Source organism: Helianthus annuus, chromosome 5 (assembly GCF_002127325.2).
Source record: "Helianthus annuus cultivar XRQ/B chromosome 5, HanXRQr2.0-SUNRISE, whole genome shotgun sequence".
Classification (NCBI taxonomy): Eukaryota; Viridiplantae; Streptophyta; class Magnoliopsida; order Asterales; family Asteraceae; genus Helianthus; species Helianthus annuus.
Genome location: NC_035437.2, coordinates 39,848,329 through 39,860,892, shown reverse-complemented (window position 1 = coordinate 39,860,892; position 12,564 = coordinate 39,848,329). Strand labels below are relative to the sequence as shown.

At 36.3% G+C, this 12,564-nt stretch overlaps 2 protein-coding genes across 10 annotated transcripts; one reads left to right on the top strand and one right to left on the bottom strand.

Moving 5' to 3' along the window:
* Positions 1-1,543: 1,543 nt before the first annotated feature.
* LOC110940372 (ABC transporter B family member 11) lies at positions 1,544-10,736 on the top strand. Of its 9 annotated transcripts, none has more exons than XM_035990546.1 (16): positions 1,544-1,753; positions 2,493-2,588; positions 2,706-2,792; positions 4,120-4,289; positions 4,831-5,099; positions 5,184-5,238; positions 5,317-5,492; positions 5,575-5,796; positions 5,877-6,115; positions 6,204-6,729; positions 6,833-7,106; positions 7,205-8,010; positions 8,082-8,348; positions 9,531-9,794; positions 9,892-10,185; positions 10,283-10,701. In XM_035990546.1, the coding sequence occupies exons 5-16, from the start codon at positions 4,833-4,835 to the stop codon at positions 10,649-10,651; spliced, it is 3,759 nt and encodes a 1,252-aa protein (XP_035846439.1). In that variant the 5' UTR covers positions 1,544-1,753; positions 2,493-2,588; positions 2,706-2,792; positions 4,120-4,289; positions 4,831-4,832; the 3' UTR covers positions 10,652-10,701. The 9 variants fall into 9 exon arrangements, 8 of the variants coding, with proteins under 8 accessions (XP_035846439.1, XP_022037610.1, XP_022037609.1 ...); XM_022181918.2 differs by having other exon boundaries at positions 4,822-5,099; XM_022181917.2 differs by having other exon boundaries at positions 4,789-5,099.
* On the bottom strand, positions 3,021-3,356 carry LOC110942983 (putative lipid-binding protein At4g00165). The gene has a single exon (XM_022184742.1). It carries the CDS (start codon positions 3,354-3,356, stop codon positions 3,021-3,023), a length of 336 nt encoding a protein of 111 aa, XP_022040434.1.
* Positions 10,737-12,564: the final 1,828 nt, after the last annotated feature.

Below are 12,564 nucleotides of genomic sequence, written 5' to 3'. Positions count from 1 at the left end.
TAATGGCTGACTTAATGATGGCCTCCCAAGTCATGATTTGGGGAAAAATTAGGGGAGTCATCATGTTAATTCCGAAATTAAGGTAGGTTAACGACTATTTCATATGATATAGGTTTATATATGTGTCTTTTACTCAATTAATGTTTGCCCTAAAATTCGAAATCTTTGATTGAGGCTTTGTCTTTGTTATTGTGTTTGAGATTGTGACTTTACTTGTGGAATTGCAATTGATTATTGATACTGTGGTTGCAAGTTAAGATTGGGGCTGTGTTTGGAAGGCAGAGAACCTGTTCACACTTTCAGAGAAGAGAAGAGAATAATGAAAAGTGGTTATTACACAGGTAATATTTCAGATTTCGATTCCTATTTTATATTTCTTAGAAACTATAATTGCTATTTGTTATTAGTTAGGCTATATCTAATTGATATTTGCTACAAAATTGGGGATTGTTGTGTTAGAAATTGTGATAATAGTTAGAAACTGTGATAGGAGATATTTGCTAGATTTCAATTGCTATTTGATATTTGTTAGAAACCGTAATAGCAGTTAGGCTATTTGGTATGTCAAATTGAATCCTGTTATGCAAAAAGACAAAAAAAAAAAAAAGAAACGAAAACAAGACACTTTAATTGAATCACAAAAGGGAGCACTTCTAAAATTTTGTTCCAAACAAAATTCTACAAAAGATATACCTACAACAAGTGAACACCCAAATGATAACATACCTACAAATCGCGAACCTACAACTCAACCTACAAATGATGAACCTACAAACGATAATATACCTACAAACAATGAACCTACAAACGGTAATACACATACGAATGATATACCTACAAATAATTTTGTTGATCCAAGTCAATGGAATAATGTTAGTATCAATGTAAGAGATATACATGTAGAAAAATGTCTGATTAAAATTTATGATTACGATTTTCAAAAGACGAATACACAAGAAGCTTTAATAAATCTCACTATAAGCGAACGTTACCAAATGAAGAAAAATTAGAAAGAAAATGGTTGATTTATTCTACAGATTTAGATAGAGCATTTTTTTTGTTGTGAGTTGTTTGACGTAAATCAATGTACAAGTAGTTTAGCTAAAGAAGGTAACAATGATAGGAAAAATATTAGTGGTAAACTAAAAGAAGGTGTTTGTAGGAGGTGGCTATGGTGGCAAGGGAAAGGTGAGGGGTGGTGGTGATGGTCTGTAGGTTGTGGTAGAGAGAATAAGTAGAGATATGTGTTAGTGTGTGTAAATATTTATGTTTTTTTTCTATTTTTAATAAAAGAATTGATTTTTGGAGTTGATAATAGAATAAAAATTAAATACTTATATGTAAATTTACTTAAATACCCTTACTTTAACTAAAATTTTTAACTTAGTTAAAGCCGTGGAGTAAACATACCACAAAACCAAAATAATAGGGAGTAAAATGACTATTTTTAATGGATTAGGGAGAAAAAAAAGTTTACTCAACTAAATAACTATATATATCTTATATAATCACTTGTCTACAGAGTCACCTTCCAAACCCTAGAACCCAAATCCACCATAGTCACCACCACACATCACCACCGCCTCCTTTAACCACATTAACACCAACACTATTTTCTTTCTCATCTCACTACAAAACCCACTGCAATTAGTCCTACAACTCTACAAGAACCATCAATTAGCCTGACCGGTGAAACCTCCTAACTACAGAACCGCATTTGGTAGAGAATGTGCAGAGCTGAGTATTTGTGCAGGTTTGGAGAATCTACTTACACTTCTACTTGTGTTAGCGGTGTACATATCTGAGATTTGTGCAGAGAATGGTGGTGACGGATGAATGGGGCGGCGGCGTAGAGGTGGTGTAATGGTGTTGGTGGTCGGAGGTGATGGGGCGGCGGCGTAGAGATGGTAGGGTTTGAAATCGAGTGGTGGTGGTTTGGGGGTATAGAAACAGAGAAAGGGATGTGGTAGTGGGTGGGTAGTGACTGTGGTGGGGCGGCGTGGAGGTGGTGGTGCTGCGGTGCTGATGATGGTGGTGGGAACTTTTAGCAATAGAGGGGGAAAGATGAGGAAGAGAGATGTGTTGTGTTTGGATTATACATATATATAATTATAATAATAAATTAGTTTTTTTTATATTTTTAACTATAGGGGTAATTTAGTCATTTAGTAAAAGTTAACTGAGAAATTCAAACAGAGTTAAAAATTTGGACTCAAAGTGTTACGAAAAAAATATTTAAAGATCCAGGACGTTAAATATTTTGATTTTGGACTCAAGTAGTTAATACCTCTAAAACACAAACACAGGACTCAAATTGCTTAAAAATTCAAAATGCATATCGATATATGAGGGGAAGGCTAACTCTAGATAAAATCAATGCAGCCAATATTAACGACATGGCTGCTCGTGATTTAATGCAAGTAATTTTACATAAATTTTAAAAGACTTTTGACATGTAATGGCTTTATAGAGTAATATTCATATAAATGCAGGAAATAAGAGAGAGTAAAGGGCAAACACTTCTTGCTGGAAACTGATGTGAAGGACCTACATTGAAGCTTGATAATACTGGAAAAACAATATTTTTGGTAAGTAGCATTTCTTTATGTCAGTTATATCGTAACTTTTGAGAAGTCAAGGAAAACTAACCATTATCTATGTCTTTGGTCTGTAAAATCATTTACTTGGTCGCTTGGTCGCTTAAGTGAGAGCCGAATTGGCCATAATTGAGTCTTTGTTCTACTGAGGCCACATTAAGGACATGTTGATTCTGCAAGTCATCTTCTTGCGAGGTATAAACTTTTACCAATATGATTTGGATGTTGGCTTCATCTGTTGAGTGTGTTGACCACTTGACCTATGCTTGTACATTTATTATAAATTATTTAATATCCTCATAGTTTTATTTCTTTACTCAAACAAGTATTATTAACTTAAGAATGTATCTGACTATAACTGTGCATGATGTTCTTATTCATGAATAAACTGCAACGACTCATGTACAGTACACTGACACGGTCTTATTCCATAACTTTGACCACCAAACTAAGTGCAATAGGCACTTTAACCTTGAGGACACCATGCACATTAGCCGTAAGTGCTGTGCACAGACACGCTGCTGCCTCAAGGTCTGCTAGACCCTTCACCAATGAGCAACATTCACTATCCGGTTGAGCCCCAATGGCCTCATGAACCAGCCCCAGCCAGTCGCCACAAACACCAAACTTTTGGGTATCTTTTGAAATTCGGACACTTGGTGTTTTTGGAGGGCATGGTTGCTTGTTTGCTGACACCATAGCTAACAGAATCACATTAGCCAAAATGAATACAACAGTAAAAGGCTTAGAAGGATTCATCTTTGTCATTAAACAAAACAGCAAGGTTGAATTACAACTTACAACTTTTCCTACCTAAATATGTATATGTGATAGTGTTAAGATATGAGTAATCTATTGATGATAGAATTTTTTTTTCTTTATTGTATATAATTGTACATATCAAGTGTTTTTTTTTTTTTTTTTTTTTTTTTTTTTTTTGAAGGTGAGAAAAGTTATAGAGTCACTATAAAACCGGTCACTAAAATGATTTTCTCGTGTTTCCAACTTTGTTTCTTCCGTCTAAAAACGTATGATTTATTTTACAATAAATAATTTAATATGAATCTTTCAGGAAAAAAGAGACAAAAAGATATATAATGTTTTTTTTCTGTACCTTTTTGATTTCTAGAAGTTGACTGATGTTAAACATTAACAAGAAGATGCTACCATGCCCACCACTAGTACTTTAGACAATGACTAATTTATTTATTTATTCTAATTCACAATGATCACAGGCATATTAAAATGATCTCAAGGACCACATAGGTTACATGTCAAATCATTATGTACTTACTTATTGTAAATACCAACATAAGTATTAGTGTAATCGTTTTGGGGACCAAAGGGACAGCCAATTATTAAGATTTTCTTTACATGTTTAAATCATATAGAAATAAAAAAAGTTTAAATAGATGTCTTACTTGCTTATCTTAATATACCATATACAAATTCTTGACAATCACTACTATAGGTAAAGACAACAATAATCATTATTAGCAAACATATTTTTGGTTATTCTCAGCGGCAGAAAGCATGGCGCCAAGCAGATATAAATTCATGCAAGTTAATGAGTGATATTGTGTTTCCAAGTGAGACAATATTTAAAGAGGGCGTACTGTGTACCCGAGAGATCAATTGGTTAAATCTTCAATGGAGACTTGACCAGGAGCTTATGACATTTGCTGTTTCAAGGTAAAAGATATTTATATTTTGTTTTACATAGTTTCGGTTAGTCTAGATGGAATATGTTTCACTGATTACGAGGGATATTAGCGTCGCGGTATGGTAATGGTTCTATGGTTCCTAGTGAAAAATGAAACCGGTGTCATTTTTTTAACAAGAAGATTAAACATCACTTAGTTTCTATAATTGACTTTCGGACTACACCACGCATGCCACTTATATCATGTAACAGTTCCTTTTCAACACTTGAAATGAGCTGGAACGGTGCATTAGGTAGAACATATCATGATTAATTAATGTGTAGCTTCTGATCTAACCATCCACGCGTAAATACCAGATTATATGTCCAGATATAGACCTTATACTATTTATTACCTTGATATGCTTGACTAAATAGTTGAATATACATGTTAACTCGGATTTAAAAGAACATGTTTTTTAATTCAGCCATGCATATTTTTTACAAGTTGCAGTGAATTCCATTAATCTTCTTTCACTTGTAAATAAGTCTTGCCACTAGCTGACTGAATAATGAATGAAGCGAGTGAAGATATGAAACCAGAAAAAGAGATCTCATCAGCAATACCAGTCCCAGGGACAACAGATAAGAAAAATGAAGCAGTTAGTAGCAATACAGTCCCATATTACAAGCTTTTCTCCTTTGCTGACTCCACTGACCGTGTGCTTATGGTCGTTGGAGCAATTACCGCCATTGGAAGTGGAATCGCCATGCCTCTCCAAACATTGATATTCGGGGAGCTCATCGACACATTTGGAGGAAATCAAGATAACGACGTCATTGTTCATCGAATCTCCAAGGTTATTATAAACCTGAATCCTAAGTATTACTTTTGAGTTATTTTTCAATTGGTATGTACTTTTTTTTTTTTTTAATTTTTTTAGGTGTCCCTTAAATATGTCTACTTGGCTCTGGGGACTGGTGCAGCAGCGTTCTTCCGTAAGTTTATGCTTGCACTAGCTCGATTGTAATTTTAGTTTTTCGAACAAAGAACCCATATCTGTTACTTCAATGTAGATGTGGTTTGCTGGATGGTGAGTGGGGAGAGGCAGGCTGCACGAATCAGAAGTTTATACTTAAAAACAATATTGAGGCAAGAGGTGGGATATTTTGATAAGGAGAGCAAGAGTGGAGACATCGTGGAACGTATGTCTGGTGATACCGTCATTATTCAGGACGCTATGGGAGAGAAGGTACCAGAACCACACGTTAATATCCAACGGCAATTACTAGTATTTCAGAGGTTAAAAAGTAATACATATACTGATCAAACAGGTTGGAAAGTTCATACAACTGACTTCGACATTTTTCGGAGGATTCGCTATTGCTTTTTCACAAGGGTGGCTTCTTTCACTTGTGCTATTATCTGCAATTCCTCCACTTGTGATATCAGCCGCCTTCATGACTTTCTTAATGGCAAAGGTAATGTCCAGGGGACAGGCGGCTTATTCTGCTGGAGCAGCTGTAGTTGAACAGACAATTAGCTCGATTAGAACCGTATGTGAGAATTAATTAAATCTTTAATTAATCTATTGGTTTTCTACGGCTCTTTATAATATGATTCATGAATCCTACAGGTTGCATCATTCACGGGAGAGAAACAAGCTATTGCGAATTATGACAAGTCTCTTGCAAAAGCGTACAAGGCGGGGGTCCAAGAGGGTCTCGTATCTGGACTTGGTGGTGGCATATTTATGTTTTGCGTATTCAGTTGCTACTCATTGACCATATGGTTTGGTGGAAAATTGATTATAGAAAAAGGATACACTGGAGGACAGGTCATAAACGTAATGTTAGCTGTCATGCTAAGCTCCTTGTAAGTGCTAGTTGCATATACACATATAAATGACATACTTCACATGATTATGCAGATCGTAAATTGTTTTATACTTCATGATTATCAGTTCCTTAGGGCAGGCTTCACCATGCTTGAGTGCATTTGCCTCCGGACGAGTTGCGGCTTTTAAACTATTCAAGGTAATAGATAGGAAGTCAGAAATAGATCCTTATGACACGAGAGGTCAGAAACCCGACGACATTCGTGGGGATATTGAACTAAGGGAGATTACTTTTAGCTATCCAGCTAGACCAAACGAGAAGATATTTAACGGGTTTAATCTTGTGATACCGAGCGGAACAACCATGGCTTTAGTAGGTGAGAGTGGGAGTGGGAAATCAACCGTGATTAGCCTCATAGAGAGGTTTTACGACCCCCAAACAGGTGAAGTTTTTGTCGACGATATCAATATCCAAGATTACCAACTGAAGTGGCTTAGAGGCAAGATAGGTCTTGTCAGCCAAGAACCTGTTTTGTTCAATTCCACTATTAGAGATAATATCGCTTACGGGAAGGATGGTGCAACACTTGACGAGATCAAATCCGCTGTAGAGCTCGCCAATGCTGCCAAATTCATTGAAAAATTCCCTCAGGTTTAATTAACTAATTTCATACTCATTTGCATATGCTATATTTAATTCTTAATGTACCGTCATATTCACAATTTGCTTTTTTGTTACGGTAAAATGCGTGTAGGGCCTAGATACGATGGTTGGCGATCATGGAAGTCATATGTCCGGAGGACAGAAGCAGAGAATTGCAATAGCAAGGGCGATCTTGAAAAACCCGAGGATATTACTACTTGATGAAGCTACAAGTGCTCTTGATGCAGAATCAGAGCGGGTTGTTCAAGAGGCACTTGATAGAATCATGCTTAACCGAACTACTATAATTGTAGCCCATCGCTTGACAACCATAAAGAATTCTGATGCAATCGCCGTTATTCACCATGGCAAGATTGTAGAGAAAGGTGTTTTTTTCTTATCGCCTTTCCTTTCCTTTTCGCTTATACTTATTACATCACATATCTGATGTAAAACTAGTCGTTTTTTGGTTCTTAATAAACAGGTTCACATTATGAGTTATTACATGATCCCGAAGGTGCATATTGCCAGCTTATACGATTACAAGAGCTCAACGAAAACTCAGAAAGACAACAAGGTGGTAATCAGGATATGGAGATTACTGAGGGCGTTTCTATCCTAAGTCAAGATTCATCACCGTCTTTTATTATTAATCGAAGTAGTCACCATATCAATGGTGATGAACTTAAACAAGAAGATTCTTGCACGGCTTCAAATGTCTCACTTGTTCGGTTGGCTTCTCTGAACAAGCCAGAAATCCCAGAGATACTACTAGGCTCTGTAGCGGCTGTGGTTAATGGAGCCATCTTACCAATATATGGTTATCTTCTTTCAACTGTTATAAAGACCTTCTTTGAACCAGCTCATGAGCTTCGTAAAGATTCGAAGTTCTGGGCATTGATGGTTTTTGTACTTGGTTTGGCAAGTTTACTAGCCACACCGTTTAGGACCTACTTTTTTGGTGTAGCCGGATGTAAGCTAATAAGAAGAATCCGATTAAAATGCTTTGAGAAAGTGGTTCAGATGGAGATAAGTTGGTTTGACAAGACGCAAAATTCAAGCGGTATAATTGGGGCGAAGCTGTCTACTGATGCGGCATCTGTGAGAGGCTTGGTAGGTGATAATCTTTCACTACTTGTTCAAAACTCAGCTACCGCACTTGCTGGTTTAATCATCGCATTCATGGGGAACTGGCAGTTGGCTTTTATAGTTTTAATATTGATACCGCTTATAGGACTTAACGGATATCTTCATTTGAGATTCGTTAATGGATTCAGTGCGGATACAAAGGTTAGTTACTTTACTTACTTGTGGAGAGATATATAAAAGACGATGAAAATGTATATATTTGGTTGTTCCAGAGAGTATACGTGGAAGCGAGTGAAGTTGCAAGTGATGCAGTAGGAAGCATTAGAACAGTTGCTTCCTTTTGTGCAGAAGATAAGGTGATGAATATATATGAAAAGAAATGTGAAGGGCCTCGAAAAGCAGGAATCAAACAAGGTTTGGTTAGCGGTGTTGCTTTTGGCTCCTCGATGTTTCTGTTGTTTGTGGTATACGCAACAAGCTTTTATGTTGGAGCTCGTTTTGTTGCTGCAGGCAAAACTTCATTCCCTAAAGTTTTCCAGGTAACTTACTCATTGACCCAAAACACATTTATAGGGTAAAGTTCTTGTACAAATAATCTTAACATACTAAACATACAAATTGAAGGAAAACTCAAAAAGACAAGGTGGCATTTTTGTAATTATCAATAACTATCAAAGTTACTCTACAAATACCTCTAAAAAAACCTAACCACTCACCCCACCCCCAAAAAAACCTAAACCCCCCACCCCCCACCCCCCAAAAACCTAAAAAAAACCTACCCCCCCCCCCCACCCCCAAAAACCTAAAAAAAAAACTAACCCCCCCCCCCACCCCCCCCCCCCCACCCAAGCTAAAATGCTAAAAACTAAACCCCCAAAAAACCTAAAAAATCTAAAAAAATAAAAAAAAACACACAAATTATTTTATTTTATTTTTTTAACATTTTTTATTAAAAAATCGCTACTTTTAGTAGCAGCAAAAAAAAAAAAATTTTTTTTTTTTTTTTTTTTTTTTTTTTTTGCTAACGAAATGTAGCGATTTTTTAATAAAAAATGTTCAAAAAAAAAAAATTTGAGTTTTTTTAGGTATTTTTGGTTGTAACTTTGATAGTTGGTGGTAATTACAAAAATGCCACCTTGTCTTTTTGGGTTTTCCTTCAATTTGTATGTTTAGTATGTTAAGATTATTTGTATTCGATCTTTTGCCCACATTTATATACTATGTTTCTAGATAATCATTTTACCATGGAGTAAATTCTAAAAATCGTCCTTTGTGTATGTCACTTATTGCAAACTGTGTCCTTTGTCTTCAATAATTGCAGAAAACGTACTCGATGTTTGCAAACCCTTGCAAGTTGTGTCCTTTAGCCCTAACTCAGTTAATTTTTGTGGTTAAATATGACCAAATGGACCCCACATGAGGGTATTTTTGTAGTTAAATCTGACAAACTGGACCCCACATGAGAGTAAAATGACCAAAATACCCTCATGTGGGGTCCACTTGGTCAGATTTAACCACAAAAAATTAACTGAGTTAGGGCTAAAGAACATAACTTGCAAGGGTTTGCAAACATCGAGTACGTTTTCTATAATTATTAAAGACAAAGGACATAATTTGCAATAAGTGACATACATAAAGGACGATTTTTGTAATTTACTCTTTTACCATGTGTAAGTGGTTAGTGAAAGTATATTATTATTACTATTATTCTTTGTTTGAAGGTGTTTTTAGGATTGAGTTTGGCAGCGATAAGTGTCTCGCAATCAGGATCCTTTATTCCTGACTCTGGGAAAGCCAAGAGTGCGGTTGCCTCAGTTTTCGGTATTCTAGACCAGAAATCCAAAATAGACTATACCAACGAGTCTGGAACCATTTTAGAAAACATAAGGGGGGATATCAAGTTTAGTCATGTAAACTTTAGGTATCCGTCTAGACCGGACATTCAGATCTTCAGGGACCTTTGTTTGGACATTCCTTCTGGCCAGGTAACATTTCGACTTAATGTTTACAATGTTTACAAACTTATGGTATTTTACGAATTGTGATAATGATTAGAGTTAACAATGTGGTTGAGATATTAAGACGGTAGCTCTTGTTGGAGAAAGTGGAAGTGGAAAGTCGACTGTAGTTTCGTTGCTGCAAAGGTTTTATGATGTTGATTCCGGGCAGATAATGGTTGATGGAGTTGATATCAGAAAACTAAAAGTGAAGTGGTTAAGGCAGCAGATGGGTGTAGTGAGCCAGGAGCCAGTCTTGTTTAACGACACAATCCGAGCCAATATTACATATGGGAAGGAAGGCAATGCCACGGAAGCACAAGTCTTAGAAGCATCCGAACTAGCAAATGCACATAAATTCATCAGTGCCTTACACCAGGTAGCTTTAAGTCCTTAACCACTTTTTTCTCATTCACAAAGACCAGCCCGTATGTATCACATATTTATATTGAGCGATTTGTGTGTGATTTCATCAGGGTTATGATACTAGTGTAGGGGAAAAAGGGATCCAACTGTCTGGAGGACAAAAGCAAAGAGTGGCAATAGCAAGAGCGATTGTGAAGGCTCCAAAGATATTGCTACTGGATGAGGCCACGAGCGCCCTGGACGCCGAATCTGAGAAAGTGGTGCAAGATGCACTCGACCGAGTTATGGTACACAGAACAACACTAGTGGTGGCTCACAGACTATCTACAATCCAGGGAGCGGACGTTATTGCAGTCGTGAAAAATGGAGTGATTGTAGAGAAAGGGAAACATGAGACACTAGTTCACATCAAAGATGGCATATATGCCTCTTTAGTTGCTTTACATGCTAGCACTAATAATAATAATCTTCAAACTTGAAAGAACTTTCGCATGCCCTCTCTCTTGCATATTGAAGATCATTTTATAAATTATTATATATTATCTAAAATAAATCAGAACAGTATATATTGTTATTCCTAAGCTGCTTATAGAAAATGCTTAGATGGGATGAGTACACTTTTAAATTGTTTTCAGTTATTAATTCAAATAAAAAAATTGGAGGTGTTCTGAATAAGTCACACATAAAAATCAAACGAGCGTTTTAACTCACACTTACCGTTGTCGTTGACTAACCAAAGATGAGTCTCACAGGATGTTTGGGATTACGTTTTAAAGTGATTATTTGATTATTGCGTTTGTAAAACATAAATAATCTAAAAAAGTGTTTGGATGAAAAAGTGATTATCTGCCTCCAAAACGCAGTTTTGGAGAAGCATGTATCAACATGCTTTTTCAAAACGCAGTTTTGAAAACGCAAAATCTATTTTGAAAAAGCATAATCTATTTTGAAAATGCAGTAAATTGACAAAAACTTTGTCTGGTACTCTGGTCACACATTGCAAATGCATATATTTTGGTATTAACTATAAATTACTATGACATTTTATATCTTGGTCGTGATAGATTCTAAGAAATTGAAAGATGAAATCGGCTTGATTCCGAAATTAAAGGTCTGGTTCGAGATAAGCATTCTCCAATACAAGGCATGAAACCCTAATTGATAAACATAAAACATCGACAAAAAATAACCCTCAACATCGCTACTTAAGTAAGAGAATAGCGGGAACTGTTCAACCCATTATTCTTGATTTCATGGGTTAACACCCCGAGTTGAAATTCTGTTTTTAGGACCGTTAATCAGAATTAGTGCAAGACTAAGTTCATAGATGGAAGGTTAGAGATAGATAAACACTTTCATGTATAAATTTGGATAGCATTACAATCAGTCGTATGATAAGCTACATATCCAACATACCGAAAGAGCATACATCGTGGAAACCGGGAAAGACCAAGTGGTGGTCTCTCCCCAAACTCAAAAACCTTCGTTGCAAATGAAACAAGAACAAGCTTATATAAGTCTCATGTCATTTGGAAGTTCAAAACAACATCTACCATCTTGTTTACAAAAGTCAAACAACAACCCAACCCCTTGTTGTTTGACCATACTTGTCTCACTTGCAAACACACAAAGTCAAATGAAAAACCCTTTCATTTGACCACTTCAAACGAATGGGTCTAAACACATTTGTTTGGTCACTAAGTACCTATTACATATTTAGGCAAAAACACAATCTATTTTATTCGCTAAGCAGTGGACACAAAAACTGTACTAACAAATTCCCCCTTATCCGTTGTTGTCGAATGCTGAATATATAACTGTAATCGATCTTTAGTCAATCATCTATTGATGCCAGCTCTGCTGTGTTAAGAGATTCCCCCTTGACCGATAATCCAGGTACACAAAATCTTGACTTGATTCTTCACAGCAAAACCAAATCTCTGAAGCTTCTCGTATCATATTTACCACTCAATATACGCATATCCGTGTTGAGTGTTGTGCAATGTCCCCGCAAGGCATCATTATCCGATCTTCGATTGATTTTCAAATACTCTAACTGACGTTTGATAAAGATTCTATCTTCAACAATCTGCATCAAGTCTCAGCCTTGTCCTAAACACTCCGTTCCATATCAAAGTAAATGCATTGGTAAAGTTTTCCAGTGAAATATATTCTGTAAACCATCTTTGTGGAGGCGACCAAGTAATGCACTTCGATCATCAACATCAATACTCAGGAAGTCAGCCAGACCAAGTATATCATTTGCTAGCTCAACTAGCACGCTTAGCTGAACTACGTCTAGGTCTCATTGTCTCGCCTTTGTGAAGTCGACCACATAATGCACTATGTGTAACACCCCGAAAATATAAAACTTTATATTAGAATTATAAAG

Bases quoted from the DNA above. Each gene is read 5' to 3' on its own strand.
- LOC110942983 (XM_022184742.1), bottom strand. From the start codon at position 3,356: ATGAATCCTTCTAAGCCTTTTACTGTTGTATTCATTTTGGCTAATGTG.
- LOC110940372 (XM_035990545.1), top strand. From the start codon at position 4,812: ATGAATGAAGCGAGTGAAGATATGAAACCAGAAAAAGAGATCTCATCA. The intron at 5,493-5,574 runs GTACCAGAACCA...CTGATCAAACAG, and splicing joins AGGACGCTATGGGAGAGAAG to GTTGGAAAGTTCATACAACT. The intron at 8,349-9,530 runs GTAACTTACTCA...CTTTGTTTGAAG, and splicing joins CATTCCCTAAAGTTTTCCAG to GTGTTTTTAGGATTGAGTTT.